The sequence below is a fragment of the Podarcis cretensis genome (genome assembly GCF_951804945.1).
Source record: "Podarcis cretensis genome assembly, chromosome: 5".
NCBI lineage: Eukaryota > Metazoa > Chordata > Lepidosauria > Squamata > Lacertidae > Podarcis > Podarcis cretensis.
Genome location: NC_137174.1, coordinates 47,180,898 through 47,204,708, shown reverse-complemented (window position 1 = coordinate 47,204,708; position 23,811 = coordinate 47,180,898). Strand labels below are relative to the sequence as shown.

The following is a 23,811-nucleotide window of genomic DNA, read 5'->3' as shown; positions in this document are numbered from 1 at the left end:
ACATTCTATACTTCTACAAGAATCCTTTAGAATTATCCCCAAGCAGGCATAAACGTTTGAAGTATTAGGTTGAAATCAGTCATCTTTCATCCCAGTGGAATGTACAGCTCTGTAATTTTAAAGTGATCTTTAGACCTTTCCACTGTTGCTTCCTCAGAAATGCTTTTGGAGCGATTCCTGAGAAAGCATACACATTGAAGACATTACACTGATGTTTATTTCCATGTGATATTTTTCCAAGATAGATCTAGAAAGAGAAGCTGGTAGGAATTTGAGGTCTTATGAAGTTACAACCACCTTACACCCCTCGCCACCACCCAAATTTCATTTATAGGAGAGCTGATTTTAGCAGGATTTAACATTTGTGCTTGAAGAACAAACAGGTTCAGATAATGGTGCTCTCTTCTCTCTAGTAAATGCAGCTTAACTAGAATTATTTAACAAGGTCAGTGATTCAAAATTTCATCTACCTATTAGCATTTTCCTTCTCATGCTAGAAGTGGAGTTGACAAATTTGTTTGGATACAGTTCATTAGCACTATCTCTACTGTTTAAACATACTTTATGATCAAGGATCATGCTGGATTATGAACTTCAGTTGCCTTCAAGTGTTTATAAAGTTAATTAAAAACAGATGCACGTTCCAAAATGTAATAAGCTGAAGCAGTTGCTGGGAATAATCAATGCAGTTTACCCCTCCCCCTCTGAAAAATGTGGAGCAAGAACCTTACAAACTCTGCCATGGTAACTATGGGAAAATAAATGTATTTCATAGCTTTTGTTTCTTTAATCAAAGGCTTGCTCTCCCCACCCACTCCTTACAAGGAAACTGCTAATACGTACTAAAGTTATGTGTGTAAAATATCTTCAGTATCAGAAAAAAAGTTCTTACTTAGAACTGATGTATTCTTTAGTCACTAGGGTTACAATCAGGCTGCATTAAAAACATGTATGCTTTGCTGCTAACTTAACAAGTACTGAGATGCATCTCTGGGTGAACACAATGCATTGCTGTTGTTTAGTCGTTTAGTCATGTCCGACTCTTCGTGGCCCCATGGACCAGAGCACGCCAGGCACTCCTGTCTTCCACTGCCTCCCACAGTTTGGTCAAACTCATGCTGGTAGCTTCGAGAACACTGTCCAACCATCTCGTCCCCTTTCGTCCCCTTCTCCTTGTGCCTTCAATCTTTCCCAACATCAGGGTCTTTCCCATTATTATTCATTATTATTATTAGCTATGTAATCTCACTCTCAGGGACACAGGTGGCACTGTGGGTTAAAGCCTCAGCGCCTAGGACTTGCCGATTGAAAGGTCGGCGGTTCGAATCCCTGCGGCGGGGTGCGCTCCCGATGCTCGGTCCCAGCGCCTGCCAACCTAGCAGTTCGAAAGCACCTCCGAGTGCAAGTAGATAAATAGGGACCGCTTACCAGCGGGAAGGTAAACGGCGTTTCCGTGTGTGGCTCTGGCTCGCCAGATGCAGCTTTGTCACGCTGGCCACGTGACCCGGAAGTGTCTCCGGACAGCGCTGGCCCCTGGCCTCTTAAGTGAGATGGGCGCACAACCCCAGAGTCTGTCAAGACTGGCCCGTACGGGCAGGGGTACCTTTACCTTTACCTTTTAATCTCACTCTCAACTGCCTAATTATCTTGGACTTTCTGGAGTGGGGGAAGGAAAGAAAGAACACATATTACAAAGGCACATCTAGGAAATCATAACAAAATAGAAATTTCTCATAAACCTATAGAATAGTTTATTCTCTGGAACTTATTGAACAATCTGTGGCCCATGCTTTAAAACTCTGTATGACAGCTACATGGCTACTGGCGTGCTGTTTTTGTTGTGATTGTCTGTATGTTCTTAATAGAGACGTTATATTAATACATAGTTCTAATTCTATTAATGTTTAATTGTTTTTAATTATTGTTTCCCCCCTCCATTTTGTTCCTAACTATCTCTACTTTATCTCTTCTCATTTGAACAACCCTAAGGTTAAGATCACCAAATGGGACCTTGCTTCAAGTTCAAACTTACGGAGAAGCCAGAATGGGCTTTGACAAGAAAAAGGGAATTTTTTGTTGTAGTTGCAGAGATTTGGAACATTCTTTCATGGCTTGTTTATTTATTAATGCAGCTAATGACCTGACAATGCAGAAACAAGTAAACAACATTTTTTGGAAACAGCAAGACAGACACACAAGAAAGGAGTACACAGTATTTTCTCAGTTTTCATAAAAGCCAACACAACCCAAGAGAAAAAGTTACACTAGAACTGAGGTCTCAAAGTCTCACATCTACCATGATCTTATTGGGCTCACTGAAAGCTCTAGTCTTTTTCAAATATAGAAGTGTTCGTACACTTCACACTCTCTATGGAATAGCGATTAGTCTTCTTCACCTTAGCTTAGGAGGCCGTGTTGCCTTAGAGGAAATAGATTAATCTAGTTCAACTATCTTTGTTCATTAAACTCTCTCAAATTTATTGGTAGGAATCAGCCACTATCAATTTTCTATTTTGGGAACTTGCACAGAAAGAATGGTCCACCTACACAACACAAAGGAATCTGAGACACCCAACTCTTGAATGTCCCTGAATTTTATTTATTTATTTTGCGCATCTGGCGCATCATAACCTTTATATTATCCTTACAAGGAGAGTAATTTCAACTGCATGATGAACCTTCACAGCAGAAACACACAACACCAGCATAAAGGCGCTTCAACAAAAACTGGTCTTACATGGTCAAGATTATGCTGTAAGTATGGTTGCTTTGTATATCGGCAACACCAGAACATTTTCAGTAATCTCACTTCTGAGTAACTGTTTCCCTTCCTTTGAGATTCACTTTTTCTCCCTAATACTCTTTAGTTAGTAGTTTAAAATATGTTTTCTAAATTTTGGGGTTGAGAAGCTTAAATCCATTAACGGAATGGGATATTCATCAGTTGTAACTATAATGAAAGAAAATCAATCGTATGTTAAAAATACATTAATATTACATAATAAAACAAAGCAGCAGTCAATAGGCCTGGGCAACCACAAAATGAATGAATGCAATCAACTGGTATCCAGTTATTTATTTCGTTTCATTTATGAAATGTTTCCAAGAAACATCTCAAAGCAATAACAGTCAGCAAAGGCCTGAATAAATAACTGAGTTTTTAGAAAGCACCAAAACGACATCAGAGTTGGCTGCAATTATGAACTATTACAGTATGATACCTACAGGTCTTGTTATGGAAAGTCATTTCATGTGAAACAGAGCATACCATTGTCTGTTTAGCCCGATGTTTATACTCACTGTATTTTAATTAAAGGACTTATTTTACTGACAACTGTAAGGAAGTGTTCTGCAGGAAACCGGCCCTGGAATGGAGCACTGCTTCCTTCAAGAAAGCAGCTACCCAAACCTCAAATGACTGTAGCTCACAGCAGGCCTTCGGCTGTTCAGCATGTAGCTATGTTTTAATTTCCTTAAACCACAGGACATAAGTCTGAATTCAGATCGTGTCTGGGTTGATGTACTCAGGATAGACAAAGATGCAGATTTTTATAGTTTATCATTTCATAGTGGCATACATACAAGACTAAGATTCTTTATCTAATGTTGTTGCCTCCCTTCTTATATTATAATGCTGCCATCTTGGGCACCAGTTTACCCATACTCCCAGTTTTTTTCAAGCACATCTATTAAAACAGCACAACTTTTCTTCTCTTTCTTAGGCAAGAGCAACTTGAAACATTGCCTACCTTGAACCCGTTCACTTCATTTTTCAATTTGTAATACCTTTCAAGCTTCTCTCTCAAGTTCTGTAATGCTATGTCAAAAAGTGTTTCACTTCATAACAGATCCAGATTTTACATATCAATTGAAGCATGATAGGAGCTCACTATACATGGTGTCACTCAACCCAGATTTCATGATAAACACCACTTTGGTTTGACGGCAGGAAGTGTAGCATATTCATATTTTTCTGGATAATGTTATTCAGAGTCAAACTTGTGTTTTCATGGTTGCATTATTTTTTTATTTGTTTTTACACCAAAATAATATAGAACACAGTACCATGATCGACACAGGTTTTGTCTGAAGAACAGTCTCTAGGACGACATCAAAACAACAAACCAAGAGCACATTTTAGCCATCACTACACGTTAGGTGGTATTGTACAGAAAATACCATGAGATTGTTCAAATATTCATCGGGAACAGTGCAATGGTGGCAGGGAAGAAGCATATTTCACACACACAAATCCCCATTGTGTAGAGGCTCCATTAATGCAAACTGGGGCATAAAAATGCATCCAAAATCCATTTACATTGAAAAGTCAGCTTATTTGTGTGTTTTCTGTGGGGGTGGGGATTCTCTACTACTATACTTTCTGAATGCTGGTCTCTGGTGAATGTGTGAAATGGAGCACTTAAAGTGTGCTGGATGACTTAAAAGGGACTACTTATACACTAGTTAGTAACTAAATGGACTCTACGAGAGTGGGAATTAGCCAATTAAAATTACTGAATAAATGAATACATGGAAGATGCTAACAATGTCACTTTAGCCATGGGACACAATGTACATTCAAATGTTTAGCATTTATAGCAGCCATGGCCAACCAGTGGTCAGGGATGATGGGAGTTGTAGTCCCAAAACATCTGGAGGGCCAAGGTTGGGGGTGCCTGATTTATAGTCTAATATCTTACAGTATATGCAAAGGATGTAAATTATATACCTACCTGCTTTTAAGTCTTGATTGAAGCGACAATATTTTGAATGCTCAAGAGAAGGCAGACACTGTTCAGTAGGTACCCAGATATATGTCTCTGGACACAACAAATCAGATGGTCTGTACTGGCCCTAGGAGAAAAAGGAGAAGAAGTAAGTGGTATGTTATTAAAAACCAAAAACCAAAAATCAAAACGGAACTCCAAATGTTTTTAGGTCCAGAATAAAGTTCATAGTTAGCAATAGAAAATTCTAAACAAAACAATCCATCCAAAAAAACAGAGATGGACACACTATTTCTCAAACATGTTTGTTCAGCTTTGGTGGTTGAGATCTCTTCACACTCTTTTATCTTTTACAATTAACATTTTAGCTCTATTATTAATTTAATCAATCAGTGGCATTTTTTCTCTTTTCCTGAATGAATACAACCATTGATACACAAAGCACATTAAAATCAACTTGTCTGACTGCTTAACCTTTTTGAGCACCTAGCTCAATAACCCTTCAAACAGAATAATCTGATGTACTGCTAACTGAAATGTAATTTGAGAACAGGGGCAGATGGGGCTCATCAACCTGGGAAGGGAGCTCATCTAGGTGAAGGAAAACTCTCATCGTATAACCTTTGCTGCCTTGTGGGATATCTTCAGGAAAAGTAAATGCCAAGAAGTTAAGCCCTATACAAATCCGGAGCGGAGTCGCTAAGGTAGTTGTATGGTGCTTTGTATACCTCCTTCCAGCAACTCCTGCAACCAACCTGGTGTCACCATAGCATTCTTTCTTTTGGACTACATCAGTGAGGCCAGCAGAGGCAGGCCTTGACGTCTGGGTGGCCCAGGACCTACATACACACTGGCAAGGCTTAAGCCCCAGAGAAGTCATTTTGTTGCTGCTACTGCAGCGGTTTGACTTCATCCCCGGAGAACCACTCCATTGTCTCTCGAGACAGATGGATGCCAACAATCTGAGAATGAACAAATAAGTCTCACTGTACTTCGCCTAGCTTAATTTCTAACTAGTTGATTTGTAGCTGAAAGGACTAGGAATAGAAACAAAAGTTATTTTAGAAAGACAAAGTCAGAGGGATCTTGGGACACTTGTATTACAATAAAAATATCTAACAAATATGCAATGCTTTTTAACGTAAAGGGGGGGGGGGGTAACTGTCTGGCCGCATTTAGATTACTTCCAGAATCATCGAAACTGGTTTTCTTACTTATATATTAACACTGTGCAGCTTAACCACTTATTTAAAGTTACAGCTTCTAGACATATTGCTCCCTGCCTTCAATATGGGCATTACCTTTGTGCATGAATATACTATTTCTACAAAGGGTGCATGATTGTCTCAAATCATGAGTTTGCCACACACCTCACCACTTCAGAGTTATAGTAAACATCCTGAAAATTATTCGCGGAGTAGCAATTTGTGAAAAACCCTTATTTTGTACTGCAGTCAGGTTAGCCACCCAAATCTAGAGAAGCTGAATAGTGTACAAATCAAATGTCTGTATGATGACCAATTTATACAGGGAATGTGAAAGGCTGTTTTTTAAAGATAAGAAAGAAAGAAATAAAGAAATAAATAAAGAAAGAAAGAATATTGAACCTTCCAAAAAATACATGCATTGCTGCCCCAGTGCTATGTACAAGTACTCTGAAACAATACACAGACTCCTGGCTCCTGTTAAAGCTCTGTGGATAAAGCTGAGTAAATTTAATAGAAATGTGGCTTTTTAAAAGAATTACGACTCAACAAAAAATAAATATTGAAGAAGCTGTAATAGTTATGCAACTTCCAAAACATCAGGGTTTTTACTGCATTAAATATCACAAACAAATCTTGTTTACTTTCTTCTCCAGGTTTTCACTTTACTATTTTCTTGCAGAACTGGATAATTCCACATAGATGCAAAAAGATATTAAGCAATAATCTCACATATGACATGTGGGTAGAAAAAAATTAGAACCCCCCCCCCCCAAACTGGATATAACATACTCAAGTTCTGACATATTAAAGTCCTTTTAACAGTTCTTAATGTCATATTACACACAAACGCACACAGAGTGATAACTACTGAATCATATTCCCTGCTCTTTTATCCTGCTACGGAGAACTCTGTTTTTGTTAAGGCAGCCTTCCCAAAACCTGGTCCCCAGATGTTATTGAGAGCACAAACCTCACCATCCCTGATTATTGGTCACGCTTACTGTGGATGGTGAGAGTTGTAGTTCAACAGCATCTGGGGATTCAAAGTTGAGAAAGGCTTGTTTAAGGTATAAAAATGTGCTTTCCGCTGAATTTAAGTGACCAGTGGCAACTTTACCCACTGGTCACTTCACATGCAACATAAATCATGGTTTGGCGTCATGCGAATGAGTTGCAGCATTCTTTGGAAAACACCCCCTTCTCCTTCAACACGGCCACAAGGAGGAGTTCTGCTTTTTATTAATTGCAGCTTGTCAATGCAAACAGGATAATCTTGTGGAATGGTTTGTTGAAACTAACCAACTTCAAACCACGGGTTATGAAACCTTCGCCTTGTTTCAGAAAAATCAAGTTATACATGAAAGTACTGTACTTCTAACAAAATTAAATTTCATTATTGCATATAAACAATGTTCCCTACACCACAGGTAAAGGCTTAAGCTTTTGAACAAAGATAAAAATGCTTTGAAATGCTGTCGGCCTACTGCCCCACATTTTCTTTTTTTCCCATTCTCCATCTTGAGAGATCACAAAGATGTACTCCCCAATCAGGGCCTAGTCTCACACCAGCTTCATCATATGATGGCCGTTAGAAACCCAAGTCCATGTTACGGACATTTACAGTGGCACATCCAATCCCACACTTGGCTACGGAAGCCGTTCATTATGTACAAGTAATAAATATGGCTGGGTTCCCCTGTGCCCCAACAGCTAAATGAAAATGCAACACTACACCTCCTAACAGTGGTCACGGTAATACAACTGCATGGTTATTGGGCATAATCTGTGTATCCCACTATCCATGTGATAAACCACAATAAAGTAGCTCTTTTCTTGAATGGCTCACAAAGTATCCTCAGTATTTCATTTTGTTTATTAGATTTATTTATAGCTTCACACAACCAGGAAAACCAAACCAATTTAGAAGGGTAAAATACAACAACAAGAAATAACTAGAATATCCATTAAAATGGTACTGATATACTAATTGTTGCAGGATCGAACTGAACAGACTAACACACCTACTGCCTAAAGGTAAAGGTAAAGGTACCCCTGCCCGTACGGGCCAGTCTTGACAGACTCTGGGGTTGTGCGCCCATCTCACTTAAGAGGCCAGGGGCCAGCGCTGTCCGGAGACACTTCCGGGTCACGTGGCCAGCGTGACATCGCTGCTCTGGCGAGCCAGAGCCGCACACGGAAACGCCGTTTACCTTCCCGCTGGTAAGCGGTCCCTATTTATCTACTTGCACCCGGAGGTGCTTTCGAACTGCTAGGTTGGCAGGCGCTGGGACCGAACAGCGGGAGCGCACCCCGCCGCAGGGATTCGAACCGCCGACCTTTCGATCGGCAAGTCCTAGGCGCTGAGGCTTTAACCCACAGCGCCACCTGCGTCCCTACACCTGCTGCTTACATGTTAGCAAAGATGGAGACTGTCTACTTCTCATTTCATGATGCAGTCAGTAAGAGAGAGAAATGTTTCTATCTGAGGCAAAAGGTAAGAGTACCCTCAACAAATCTGTAGTTTGGGTTGTACAGTACAGTGGTACCTCGGGTTAAGATCTTAATTCGTTCCGGAGGTCCGTTCTTAACCTGAAAGTGTTCTTAACCTGAAGCACCACTTTAGCTAATGGGGTCTCCTGCTGCAGCTGCGCCGCTGTTGCACGATTTCTGTTCTCATCCTGAAGCAAAGTTCTTAACCCAAGGTAATATTTCTGGGTTAGCGGAGTCTGTAACCTGAAGTGTATGTAACCTGAAGCGTATGTAACCCGAGGTACCACTGTACTGAATGTGGGACTGTGTAGAAGTTCCTAATACCCACCATAACACTAGCCTATCCTTGTTTTGTAAGGAAGGTATATTTTAACCAGGGCTGCATAAAGTGCACATTTCTCTGCTCCCTTGTTTTCCCTCTTCTCCCCTGCTGTGCTCCTGTGGTGCAATGCACCCAACCCCACCCCAAAAATAAATTCAACCATATTCTCTTGTCACTAGTTCCCTTTTGTAAAAGATACACTGAAAGCAAAACACTTACATATGACATTAATTCAGGCCAATGTAAAGCATGCCTGTATTTTTTATTGGAAACTTCTGGAGGCATGCTTGGCAACTCTGCCATAAGGTTCCTTAATTGACGTATTCTCACTCTGCCTTGCTATGTGTTCAAGTTTCTGTGCTAAAACCAATCTCTGGACTTCTGTTCCAAGGCAAGGCCAAAGGTTTTAATGAAACTTAAGTCTGAAGATTTACTTTTTAAATATTTTGGAAAATCTGAGGGATTTGGTGAGTATTTGAGATGAAGGAGCATCAGCACAGTTTGTTTTCACAGACTAAGCCAAATATGAAAAGTAAAAGCTCCGAGGAAAGATAATAGTTTCAAAAAAACAAAGAAGGTCAAGTACCAGTAGCACAGAACAAACAGAAAAGGTTAAACACACATTTAATTCTTTTATCAGGTAAAGTGTACATCTGTGTTCTATTTTTCCACAATAACCCATTGATCTTTTATTAAAAGCGAATTAAGGCAGCCTTCATCTCAGTTTCCAGCCAGCTGCTTAGAAGAGGAGCCCTAACATTACATAAACAAAATAACCCCAAATTATCAACAGCAATGCATTAAGGCAAAGGCAGCGCCGTCATATGAGAGAGACAGAGAGAGAGAAGGAGAAAATGAGCCAGCCTAAACGTTTATTAAATTCAGCCTTTTCCTTGAAAGGGAACACCAATGGAATCCCAGCAGCCAAGTACTACAGCAGACCCTTGCTCCCTGATTTCATTGCATAAACAGAGATAGGCATTATCCACCCCCAGGAGAGTGCTTTGCAAGTGAGTTCTGCTACTCTGTTTTCGCAAACTGTGTTTAGACTGCACCACACAGAATAAAAATAATAAAAGAGCCGAATCAGAAACAACAAAGATGATAGCCCCCTTCAGGCATGCATCCCATAAAGATGAAATTATGTATAGAACGGTGATGCACCAGTGGTCGTGCTGCTGACATTCATGCATTACATATGGATGTCTGCATGGGAATGCCTACATGCATAGAGAACTTGAAAGGTTCAGTTTTATGTCTGAATCAGTGCAATCAATTACTGCTACCCAGAGCAGAGAAGGAGGGATTTATATAGGTGAGGGAAGGAAGACTGGGCAGCAGCAGCATGCAAGCCCATAGGCTCCTCCTCATAGCTCAACTGGGCCATCATTCCGACTTCCTCTTTATTCCCCCATGCTTTAGTTTTCTGGCGCATCCTAGTCATTTTTCTAGCTCTTGCTTTTAAAATCTTGAATATCTTAAATGGCAAGCGCTCTCTCTCTCTCTCTCTCAAAAAAAAAAAAAAGCTGTTAAGTTGCTTCCAGTTCAGAGTTTATACTGGGGGCTGGGAAGCCTTTCAAAAAGTCATTTAGCACATTTTCTCCTTTAGTTTTCATTCTTTCCTAGTCAGAGTGCTGCCTAAATTTTTTCACACACCTCCAGTAAGTCACACGGCTTAGTGTGCATATGTGGCAAATTGTCAGCTGTGATCTGCTGGGAGTCTGTATGCATGCAGCTGAAACAATGATCCAACTATCCAGTCCAAAAGTGATTTGGTGATCAGATGCACTCCTATGTTAAACAGATCCACCTACCACAATTAGCATAGCCACATAATTATTTAAATATTTTAAAACTGAGGATCATCTTAACATTTTTTTTTCTGCACAAGAAGGCACCACTGCGACTTTATGCATAGAACAGAATTTTTAAAAATTAACTCAGTGGCTTTGTTCACACGTAATGCTAAATGATAAGTTTATGGTACATGTAAGAGCTTCAACAAGACCCAGGTAAGTGCCAGGCTTGACCATTTCTCCTGTCTCAATCCTCCTCCAGGATAGACAGGAAGAAGGGGTGCCAACTTGAATAAAATATTGGGGGGGGGGCCTAAGTAAGACCTGCATAACCAATCACAAGATGTGGCACATGCACACCATTCAAATGGCAGTGCCCATCAACTTTGGTGGCAAAATCCATTTGAAATACCTGCTCTCATTGGTCAACCCCAGATGACAGTCCAGCAGCTGTAATTTGAGCTAACAGGCTTTTAAGCAGCCTTCAAAGGTAGCCAGGCTGCCTCAGTCACACATACCGTTGTTGTTTAGTCATTTAGTCGTGCCTGACTCTTCGTTACCCCATGGACCAGAGCACGCCAGGCACTCCTGTCTTCCACTGCCTCCTGGAGTTTCGTCAAATTCATGTTGGTTGCTTCTATAACACTGTCCAACCATCTCGTCCTCTGTCGTCCCCTTCTCCTTGTGCCCTCAATCTTATGAGGGCACACATACTACAGTCACACAAACTCTGGTCTGGAGGTTACCAGACCATGGATAACTGTGTGGAACTTATCATTGTCCAGGAATGGCTCACAACACTCAAATGGTAAAAAGTCCTTCAGTTCCACAATACTCTGGGTCTCCAAACAGAGGTCAGGATCCGAGTACTTCCAGACTGCAAACTTGATCCTTTAGAAGTGCATCCCCAACTCCACTTTGTTAGGTTTGTTTGATCTTATCTTGCCAATGTATTCATGATAAATCCCAAACACAGAAAGCTGCAGCCAAGAAAGTGCAGCATGCTTCACAGCATCTCTGGATATTAGTAGTTTTGCATGGATGTTGAGTCACATGGGAGACAAATGGAAATGTGGAGCATAAACAATATGGAACCAAGCAGCAGTCTCCCAGTCTTCATGGAGGAGGAGAACTGCTGTATTTCTAAGTTCCATAAGGATACCATGGTAGCTATACTGAAAGGTGACAAGAGGTCCAGGAAAATTAACAGGGCTACACTTCTCCTGGATCCAAATGGATCCAAACTAGTGACAGAAACCTTCTCATCAGCTGAGTGGCATTGCTGGATACAATCCAATATCATGGTAGGTGTACTGGGGTAGGAGAGTGAGAAGACACCTAAAACTGATTAAGTAGCTTCCCTGATAACTTCTTAAGATGCAGTGATTCTTAGTAGTATTAGCATAAACATAGCCTACTAGAAACCCAACAGAGCATTTTTCATCCTTGTGCACCATTAATGTTCTCTAAGAACATGTACAGACGGATTTTGTATAAAAGGGCAAAATGCTAACGGCATTGTGAAAGAAAGGTAGACAGATTCCCTATTGTTTTGAAGACGATGCTATTAATCCTGTCTCTGCCAAACTGACCTCTTCTTGCGAGAAATCTGATAGTGTAGAAATTCTCATTTCCTTTTCTCTCTAGCAGGGTAGACACCACTGGACTATTCAATTTTCACTAGCTCTCCGGAGAACCCTAACAAGCTGTGCCCAAGAAAAAGAAGGGAAAACAGCTATTATATGTGCAGCACGTTGATTTGAAGAATTTGAACTGTGCACTAGAAATGAAACAACAGGCTTCTAAAAGTTGTTTTAAAGTGTATTGCCTATAACAGATATAAACATTCTTGGTTTTTGTACAAGCTTTTACAAGCTTACAAAAAGTATCAGTGACTGCCATGTGAACTTTGTGTAAAAGCAGTCTTAATAGAAAACACTGAAACAAGAGCTGGAAAAGACCCGTTAGGTCATTTTGTCCTGCTGGGGTAGGAAGTTCCCTCCAATAAGGTCTCAATTTTTTTGCAGTCTGATCCATGAGCTGTAAACATCCCCAAAAGGAACTTCCCCCACAACACAAATTCTATTCTTAGCAAGCATATTAGGATCCTCCACCCCAATTTCAGCCTATCCTTCACAGTTTTATATATTGCATGACTCTGAACTGCTTCTTCCCCAAATGAATTTCTTACAAATCCAAATAATTTACATTTCATTTCAGAAAGCTGTAAACTCATCTTGTATCAAGGATCTTTTAAATTCTGCTTGGGGTGGAGTCTGAACATATAATGAAAGCCAGTCTTCCCCAGAAGGTCCCCTTCACCCCACTCTGCCTGCTATGAAGATATGGACCTCAGAAAAAACTATGCCATTGCTTTGTGACCTATTGGCTCTGAAAACAAAGAACACAAGTCGCCTCGTTCTAGACTTAATTTTAAAGGACCAGCAGTGCGGCTTTGAATATATATAACATGCTTATTTACTTTCCTCAATTTTTAAATTAGCCTGATCAAAACTGGCAACTTTTGTTATACGCGCTTATCTTATTTTTACTGGAACATTGCTTATTTGCTTAGTTATATTTATAGTGGGTTTTATTGTTGTTAGCTGCATTGGGCATTTTTAAGGGAAGGTGGGATACAAAGATAATCAATAATAAAGCAAAGCTCAGGGTGGCTTCTTGTTAGAAATCTTGCCTCAACTATATGTTAACATTCAAATCTTTTATTACAGTCATACCTTGGGTTACAGATGCTTCAGGTTGCGCGTTTTCTGGTTGCGCACCGTGCCAAACCCGGAAGTACCGGGACGGGTTACTTCCAAGTTTCGGCGCTCGCGCATGCGCAGAAACACTAAACCGTGCTTTGTGCAGAAGCATGACCCACGTGTGCGCAGATGCATTGAGAACATGCCTCCCACACGGATCACGTTTGCAACCCAAGCGTCCACTGTATTCAGATTTTTTAAAAACTGACTTTTACAAAATTCTAGTTCCAGATCTCCAGTGGCAAACAAAGACTGAGCAAAACAACTCAACCTGATCTGAATGCAAGTTTTTATTTATTACATTTTTACACTTCCCTTCTTCCAAGGACATTGCATGTTGTCTCTTCCCCCCACTGGTCCATCTTTTCCTTTCAGGACAGCCCAAGATGCTCCCAGAGGATAATCAGAGAGGGAATTTGAGCCTGGATCTGATCAGTCATATACTCTGTTTCAAGATAAGTCAACTTCAAACCATGGGTTTGGCCAAAGCTTCACAGCGGAGTGAAGATCTGAAACTTTTGTTTCCATAGCCCTGGTTTGATATTAACCACTGTACAACACTGGCAGATTGAAAATAACTGCTTAACAAAGTAAAATAAAATAAAATAAAATAAAATAATAAAATAAAATAAAATTGAACAACCTCAGCTGGAAATATTCAAAAATTATGAAGAAAAGAGTAATATTCTGCCAAGTCAGGCTTGGTACTCACTCTGATAATGATAATGCTAACCCTTGGAGAAATAAAGTTACTGTATACGTTCAGAGTTTTTGTACATTTTTGATGCTGGTTGTGGTATGGAGCAAAATGTCCATTATGTATAAGGGGAAAAGCTTCAAAGCAATCATTTTGATTATCACTGTTTCAATAGAAATGTAATAAGCAAAAAAATAATAATTGTATTCCTCTGTATAATTCTGTAAGGCAGTGAATTATATGGTCTCCTTTTACTGATTGAGAGCCGAAAGCAACTGGAAAAGATAGAAGATTTTGGACACACATCATAAATGAAGTGGAACAGAACATATCTAGAAAAAGTGTTGAGATATTCCAGAGAGAGCTGGGGGAGTGAGACATCCCAATGGCTTATTGCTAAATGGGCTTACTTTGAACCAATAAATATGTCCCATATTTATGAGACTATCAGACAATAGGTTTTATAAAAGACCTAAAGTTATCTAAAGTGAGAACTTGCTGAAATCTTTCAGGAGCTTTAACAGGAAGAATTATAAACAATCCATCATCACACTATCATAAAGGTCACTACTGAATAATTTGTCTTAAGAATTACAAGGCCCAGAGAAAAGTAAAAACTCTCAAAATAACTTTTAATGTTTCACTCTGGGCTAAAAGAATGGAATGAAAAGATTATGAAATAATCCCTACAGGACCAATAAACATTATTTAGTCTACATCAGATTTTGTACCTTAGCTCCAGACTGCTGATGACAGAAATAGAATGTTTATGGATTTTCTACTGAGGTTAAGATTTCTGAATGTTTATCCAAAACTTAAATAATGTCCAAATGACTGACAGGTATCAAAAGAGTTCTCATAAGAAACCAAATATTACAAGTATGCACACACTCACTGGGGTCAAATAAAACAAAATGGGTTAATCTTTGTTTAAATATCATGTGCCTCTGATATGGTTAGGCTGCAATCCTAACTACAATGACATGGAAATAAGCGTCACCGAGTTCCATGGGACTTACATCCAAGTAAAAATACGCAGGATTGAAGTCTTAGCTTCTGTGCATTGTCTCCTTCATAAAACGAATCCATAATACAAAAAGGTCTAACTCTTTCCTTTCTTCCCCAGCAGAACCACTTTGTACTGACACACATAATCTGGTCTGGAGTGCCTCCAACCCTCTGAAGTAGTTTGGTAGGTGGGAACAAGCCAGTGCAGGAAGTGGAAGTCTCCTTGTTTTAAGTCATCTCCACTCATGGAACTGAATACCACCACATATGCTTGCAGCCCTGGAAAGCATACTACTGAACAGCAAATTCACAAATTTATTCTGCTTAAAAACCCCCAGCATGCAATACTTTTGAGACTTTGGTTCCAATATGTCTAACATTTGTTTGTATGATATACTGCTATATTAAACTTATTTTAAGATATACTAAACTTACAAGCCATTAATTTTTATAAAACATTTTGAAATGTTGTATATAAAATGGCTTCGGTAGGAAAGTAGATCAGCTTAAGGCACCAAAATAAATCGTATGTTTAAAAAAGGTACCATTTCAGTTTAAGAATCCTTTACTTAGAATGAGGAAAAGAGATGTTTTACCGATGTGCAGAGATTATATATTATACTTAAAATAGATTATGACCAATGGATGTTCCATTAGGGCAAACAGGGCACTGCTCCACCAACCTCAGCCTGCTATCCACAAGCCCCACCACCTGCCTGCATCCTTATATACTGTGACCATGGCTATCAGCTACCTCCTCTTTAGTCTCAATGTTACCTTCAGCAGGGAGGATGATGGTGACAAAACTAGCATTAGTTGGCTGTTGCTCCACCTACCGTTGGCCTCCATGCCTTCCACCCTACCAGTCCCAGCAGGCAGCAGCCGCCACCAATTTTCACTGGGAATTCATGGGTGAGAGAGAAGCAAAAATAAAGTTGTAATTACATGAATCCAGTATCAATGAACTAAGACTTTTTGCTAGAGCTTTCCTTACTATCAATTGCTTTCCCATGAAATGTGAACTATTCAACAATATAATATATTGGGCTAGTAGGGGAAAATTTTCTCCAAAATTTTCTCCTCACATTAATGGACTTCTGCATGCCTCACAAAAGACTGCACAATTTTCAGTACAGATATTTAAATTAATAAAGTGCAAATCATTCACCTTCTTTTTTTAGCCTCCCCCCCCCCATCCTTTGTGCTTCTGAAGTTTAACAGCCCCTGCTTCAAAACTGTTGGAAAGAAAAAAGGGTGGGTTATATAACAAACCTGTTGGAGCTCAATCCTATTGAAGTGTGTTCAGAAAACATTCCCAATTGTTACATTCCTACAACACATTTTGTTGGCTTAGATAGTATACATTTTAAAGTTGTTTCACTATGGCTTTCCTAAAAATAAACACTGCATTTTTAGCTTATCCAGAAACGACTTTAAAATATATATAATGTAAGATAGCAAACTGTGTTGCAGCAATGTAACGATAGGGAAAGCAAAAAAAAAAAAAACCTCCAGCAAAAGCTTTAGGGTGTGGGGAATATTCAATCCAGTATGATGAAGTTTGGGAGGCGTCTCAAGTTGGGTGGCCACCAAAAGACAGAAAACACACCACAGGTGCTTCTACGTGTGTCTGTGTGTGTATAATTAAAAAAATCAATGGAATAAAATTATTATGCATCTCCCCCCTATCGGGAAGGACTGTAAGCATGTACCTGCACTGTCTGCTATCTAGTTTGCTGACTGTCAATGTGCAACTTCAAGATCCCTGTTGTCTCTTCCAGCCAAATATGGACAGGGCAGTCCTTCAAGCAGAAGACTAGAAAATTGTTCACACAGCCACCACAGTCTCAAGAGCAGCTAAAAGGTATCCAAGGGGCTGGACAGTGGCAGACTTTGGTCTTTCAAATGTTAGCGGCACCCTTTTAAAAACTGTTCTATGACTGCCTGAGGAGGCGTCATTTAATTATTTAGGAATGTGTGCTCTGCCTTCTAAATAAATTTTATACAGCATCTTACACCAAGTCTATCAATAATATAACCAGTAATGTAAAAAAAGAAAAGATGCAATTTAACAGATAAAAGCAGCATCAAACTTTGCTGTTAAAAATACATTTTTAAAGCATGGGAAACACAACTGGCATCAAAGCGTTACTGATGAGGATGCCAAACAAATCTCCTTAAAGACAGCGTTCTATGAAATAGGACAATACCTCTCTCTGGTGGTGAGCATCACCCACCATGCCTTAGTTGGCAGAGACACCCAGAAAAAAAGGCTGTGAATTTTACCACGGTGAGCAAAGAGTTTGATACTCAAGGATGATTTTGAAGATCAGCGCCATCAATTTGGAAATGGATTTGCTAGTAGTGCAGCTGCATAAGAATTCGTGAAAGCATCTGCAATCTAACATGCTTCAAATTAACGGTAGCTTACAGACTGTGTTAAAAGGCAAGCCTGTCCACAACACACAGAAGGCAAACCTGATAGTTACCAGCACATGGAAAAATGGGACACGGATATTTGTGTTGGACAACCCTTTCTAGAACAACTTAAAAACAGATGATTGAATCCAGGCTCTATGTTCTTCCTTTGTGGCACTGAAGCCCAAGTGCTATATTTTTTGTAATAATAATTATGCAACTAACTTCTGAGGCTTACAAAACAAAGATGGGAATCTGCCAGCCTCTCCACTATAACAAGGCATGCCACAATTTAAAGAATGCACTGAAAACCTTTTGGCTTTCAAACATCAAAACTATTTGACAAACTGCACACGCATAAAACGCTTAATATCCCCACTGGTTCTTTTGTTTGGCAGCTTTTTTTGTACAACATTTCAACACCGTGCGGGACTGTAGATGCTGTTGTTGGAAACAAGGCACCATGTGGAAGCCTACCCAACTCTATGCAATGTTGAAGGACGATACAGTACATCTAGGAGTCACCAGTTATTGCTACTGACATTTTCCTTTCAAAACAATCTGATTGTGTCAGAATGGGTTCAACTGCTACTCTAATATATTATGAAATAACACCTACAACAATTTCCCTGCTCTCATCCAATTAGAGATTGTATCGGGTACTTCAGCATGGAGGAAAAATGCACCCTAGATTTGTTCTAATCCTTTTTAGCCAGCTGCTTTAATATAACAGAGGTAATAAGTAGTTAAAGGTAAAGATAAAACCTGCTGAGTAGCCACTGTGAATGACAGGAAAGAAAACCTATGCATATTCTGGCGAGAGTCACCATTTAAATTAAATCAGCTTTAAGCTCAACTCTCCAGAGAAACAAAAGAAATAAAAGTTATGTTTGAACAGGAACAAAGTTTTAGATATGATGGTCATCAACACTGGCTATCCCAATTTTACACACAGCATTTCCTACAATGTCCCTGCAATGCAAGTGTTTTATTACATGCTGATATGGCTGGGGTAGCCAACGGCAAAGCCTTCTCTAAACCCTCCTTTGCTGTAATAGGTTTGGACATTTTCACACACACCCCTACTAAATATATATCCCACCCTTTCACCCAAAGGAGCCAAGGGTGGCAAACAACAAGTGATACCACACATTCAAATCATCCTAAAGACAATTCAAGAAAGACTTCACATTTAAGAGCATATTGAAAGATAAAGATCTTCAGTAGGTGCCAAAAAGGCAACAGAAGCGGTGCCTGTCTAATATTCAAAGGGAGGGCATTCCAAAGGGTAGGTGACACAACCCTGAAGGCACAATTCCTACATTGTGCGGAATGGACCTCCTGATAAGATGGTATCTGTGAGAGACCCTCACCTGCAGAGCACAATGTTTAGCTGAGTATATAAAGGGTGAAATTATCTTTCAGGTATCCTGGTCCCAAGCTTTACAGGGCTTTATACACCAAAAACCACGTACTGTATAAATGTTAAGGATCCTGATGTTATTCAAAGCAATAGCAAAGACTCCTGAGATGATCTACAGATCAATTACTGTATACCATAAAGTGGAAAAATACTTTAGTGATGCAAAATGTGGCACATTCTAGATTGAATTCACACTTACTATGACCAACTACAAAAGTACTGAGCAACTGGGAGGGCAGAGTCTATGGACTGAAATCATGCAAGAACATGGACAGTGAAGGCCATTCTCAGTACAACATCAGTCAGGGCTACGAAATGTCCTACTCTTTCTTGTGAAGTAGGCTATATAATCTAGTGGGAGATTGCCCAACAAAGAACTGATGCTCCAGGAAAGGTAATTTATATTTATATAAGATGAATGGCACATTTCTAAAGAACACCCCTCTGCATGCTTTGGCAGAGTAAATCATAGCACTCTCACAAGCCATTATATGAGCTGCCCTCTAGTTTTGATCTAATTCATGGCAATCTTCTTTGTGTTTTGCTATGATTAGTGAGTGTGTAACTACACCAGAGCATGAATTAGACATGATAAAACTCTCCCTAGTGTCTCATTCAAGAACAGTTTGTCTCGGGCTTGTTATGGGAATCTGGAATTAATCTTTCTGGCAGCTCTCTTTGACAGCAGTAGTCAAATCACCCCTAATAACTCAGTGGCTATTAACCCCCTTCCTTTCCCTTCCCCCTCAACTGACTTTATAATCAAGCACACCAAGATTTTAAAAAATGGAAGAGTGGAAGTTTAATGTATTATTTCAATTGATTATGTGTTAGATTATTAACAAATTAACATTATACATTTTATATAAAAATATATTCGATGCACTGCCTTCATGACACAGAATGTAAACTTCCATCTAGTCTGACTTAAACGTATGTTATTAACATATATTATTTGCATACAGAGCAGTGTGGAAATTACATTTTCCAACATTAATAAAGAGTTAAGTTTATATGTCTATGGAAAGCATTCATTACCGATAATCATGCTTCACAGTTATTGCAAGGTATTGCAAACCTTATTGCCTGAAACTCAGATTTTGGCCACATGCTACGTCAACTGCAACAGATCACCATAGAAAATCTGAAAGGAACTGACACTTCACCTCATATGACACAAAGCTGGCAAGGTCTGTCACTCAAAGTGGGCAGAACAATGCAAAAGGTTTAGTGGGACATCTCTGGGGGGGGGTGTTAAGAAATGAAATAGAAAGTATCATATACTACTGTAGAGATTGTCTACGCCTCTTATACACATGAACATTCAAACTTGGACAAGCAGTAAGCAGCGCAGCACTTGCTCACATTGGGCAGTATTCCACTAATTTGGTGTGCACAGGGATTCCCACTAGTGCACCGGGACTTTCCTTCCTCTGCATCCTATCCCCCTCTCATCCCCAAATCTGCTCCACAGGGAGGTTTATTCTGTTAACAAAGCAGAAATGCTTGCACTGATGGCACCAATTCCTTAGAGCCACCCTGAATCCCACCCAAAATTTCTACTGTGCTGACTTGGGCAAGTTACTATTTCTCAGTTTAATACACCTACCTCACATGCTAGGAATCTGCTAGACCTGACTGCCATCTATGTTTTCTAGAGAGAGGGCATGTAAGAGAGAACTTTGCTTCTACCCTTGAAAGTTACCTTTTGCTTCTGTTAACATGTAACCAATAGTGCTTTCAACAATGTACTCAGTCATCAACAGCGACAACTTCCTTGATCCTGCTGCCTCCTAATACGAATGGAGAATGAGACTCATAGGAGAGGTGGAGCCTCACATTTCACAGTATACAATGCTGTTAGTGATAAGTAACAGAGTTCCTTGAAACCATCACTGAAAGGTAACATCAGTATCACAGTGTCAGCAGCAATATGCCTTACAATATGCAGGTGGTCTTTAAAAGAGTAGCTGTGAAACTTAAAACATTAAACTTTAAACCTTGTTTTTAGGACATTCTGTTAGCGCTAGATGCAAGTGACAGAGAGCAACTGCAGCTGCTCCAAATGTGCCGTATCTGATTAGAGTTCTCAGTTTCCCCAAGCCAGGCAATCAGCTTGCAGCATCTGGAAAGGAATTCATTCAACTGCTCCAGCAGGTCTTAGTAGCCCTTGTAGGCCAATGCATAAACTCTTAGGCAAGGAAGTTCCAGGTTCCAGGGCGAGAGAACTATCTGCAGAGTGGTTTGTGAATTGAACTCTTCAGTACTCATGCTGGGATGTGTGTGTGTGTGCGCGCTCGCACGCATGCATGCATAGGATTGGCTGCAAATATCCAGTGCTGTAAATAATAGCACGGAGGAAATGTAACAGAGGATCTCAGAGGATCCCCCCCCCCCAAGTAAATGAAGAAAGCAATACTTTTGAACACCAACTCGACACTGTTCAGAAGAAATCATCCTATAAAATGGAAATCTAGGCTTGGCTTTCTAATTGCTCTAGAACATATATTCCCATACTTCCAAAGATCTCATTTTCAGACACATGGACAATTTATTTGTTCTAATGCAAAAGCGAGCAGATCTGAACAATATATCAGTTTGCCTGAGAAATGCAACAAAACCAGTGTTAAGGGCAGTAAAAACTTTTAACTGATTCAGCCTCATTGGTTTATAAATCATAGTTTTAAATTGCTTACTTTATTTCATGCTAGATCTTGTTATGCTTTATTTACATTCACTTGGCATAATACAGCACATTCCGCATGCCACTCAATCTCCTTGCAACAGGGAATGGGAAAATGACTGCTAGCTCTATGACTGGAGCTCTAAAATATTCCTATCACATGCTCTGCACAGGTGCATGACCTATTTGGCCCAGCAGTTATGGAAACCCTTCAAGATTGAATGGCTGGGGAGAAATATGCAAAATAAAATGTGAGTTATAGAAACCAAAGAAGATAGAAACTCTTTTGAGTTTTTGCATTTCTTTGATCCGCTTCCCTTAGAGTCTTAAAAGGGAAAAAAGAAGTGGTGCAGTATTAATTAGTACATATATATAGCTGTGGGTGCAATGTTCTTTCAGTGTTGCTCTAGAACTTCTTTTACGTTGTTTCTGAGTCTGCTAAAATGAATCGCCAAGACAGAAAAGCAGCTGGTGTTGAGTGTAGGGAGTTCCCTAGCTCAGCATTGGATCTTTCGAATAAATGTGCCCCTACCCAAGCCACCACTGACAAACTCAACAAAGAAAAGGAAGCATCAAAGCTTCATTTAAAACAGCTCGTCTTCAATGATGCAAAATTCAGTGAGTCGCTTTTCAGAATATATAAAAAACTGAAAACTCCGCATTATATGTTCTGCATTTATTGGCGCACTGATTACCTGAAGACATGGTGAAATAAGAGCATCTACAAATCAACCACGTTATATCAGTGTGACTATTGCTATTTGTCATTCCATCTATTTGAAGCATCCATAATGAAGCAGCTTAATCTAGATAGCTCAATAAAGACAGTGGTCTGGTGAGCATACCACGGCAAGCCAAACCTTGACCTAGAACAAATGTGCAGTTTCCTGGAGAAGAGATCACGGTTACTTCACACCTCCCTAGTCATTTTGCTGCTGCCCTGAGCTAAACCAATGTAAATCTTCATGTACTATGCAAACCCACCTCATTGACAAGCTCCCTCCAGAATAACTACTGAAGTTTGTTCTTAGTTACAGCTCCTTGTTAGTTTGGAGAGAACTTAACCGCAAGCCTGGGTTTGGATGATGCACTAAGCCAAAGCTTGGCTTAGCTCAAGCTCAGCAGTAAAGGACCATCTTCATTATAAATCAAACTTGTACTCTTATCAAACCCTAAAAAACAGAGTATAAGACATATTCCTCTAAACCTAAGGTTATTAGTACAGTGGTACCTCAGGTTAAGAGCTTAATTCGTTCTGGAGGTCCGTTCTTAATCTGAAATTGTTCTTAACCTGAAGCACCACTTTAGCTAATGGGGCCTCCCACTGCTGCCACGCAGCCACTGCACGATTTCTGTTCTCATCCTGAAGCAAAGTTCTTAACCTGAGGTACTATTTCTGGGTTAGCGGAGTCTGTAACCTGAAGCGTCTGTAACCTGAAACGTATGTACTGTACTGACTTTGTTTCAAATATTATTTTTTTCTTTTTAAAATAGTCCTTATGGATTCAGATTGAGGAGGAAAAATACACAAGTTAAACCCAGTTGCTGTAGCTCTAACTTTTAGCCCTAACTTTCTGAGAAGAGAAACACTTCCCTAGATTAAGTCATCAATCAGGATCATGTCACATCACCACAACCTCCTTCTAGAGTAGTCTCATAAGGGTTTGCTTCTGCTCACTAAGAAATTTAAACTAGCTCCTACACATTTTGAATTATGCCACAAATATCAACCAACCACAAAAGAAAGCTGTCAGTTCTATATAAGCTCTATCATAGGTCCCTGGCATTGTCAATAAGTATCACTACTTTAGCAAATAGCAGACTGTCATCTGAAATCAGCTAAAATACAATGAGGCTAATAAAGTATCCATCAGGAAGATGCGAAGTGCCAGCTGCGTTGTGTGTGGGGTTGGCAAGAAATCTGCAATCCTTTCAGTGTTATAGTGGCAGGCTCACAAGAGAATGTGGCTAAACAACATCCTGTTGGGCTTTTGCTCTGCTGTGGTTTTCCATTTCTGCTTAGGCGGCAAAACCAAGTTTACTGAAAAAGGTTAACTAAATTCCACAGCCAGGGAACTGTGAAAAAGCCAGAGCTCAGGGGATTTAGGCTGCCAAAGCTTGACTTTGCGGATGTGGAGCTGCAGACTACTACTGTACCATTTTTCAATGCTGCTGAATCCCTCAAAACCTAACCACAGAAAACTGGTTCTCAAGCACTGCACAATAAATACCTTCTGCTTATGACCTCAGCCTATCAGAGGTATTTAGCGTAAT

General features: G+C 39.8%; 1 protein-coding gene across 8 annotated transcripts in view; it reads right to left on the bottom strand.

Annotated features, from left to right (window-relative positions):
* ATE1 (arginyltransferase 1) overlaps positions 1-23,811 on the bottom strand; it is a 74,273-nt gene that overhangs the window by 6,630 nt on the left and 43,832 nt on the right. For 7 of the 8 annotated variants that reach the window (XM_079976719.1, XM_079976720.1, XM_079976717.1 and 4 more), the window contains one exon: positions 4,734-4,854. In XM_079976719.1, the coding sequence (XP_079832845.1) occupies positions 4,734-4,854 (121 nt within the window). Of the gene's footprint in view, positions 1-4,733; positions 4,855-12,135; positions 12,250-23,811 lie in introns of those variants that run through there. The other variant, XR_013839082.1, reaches the window with a different exon arrangement.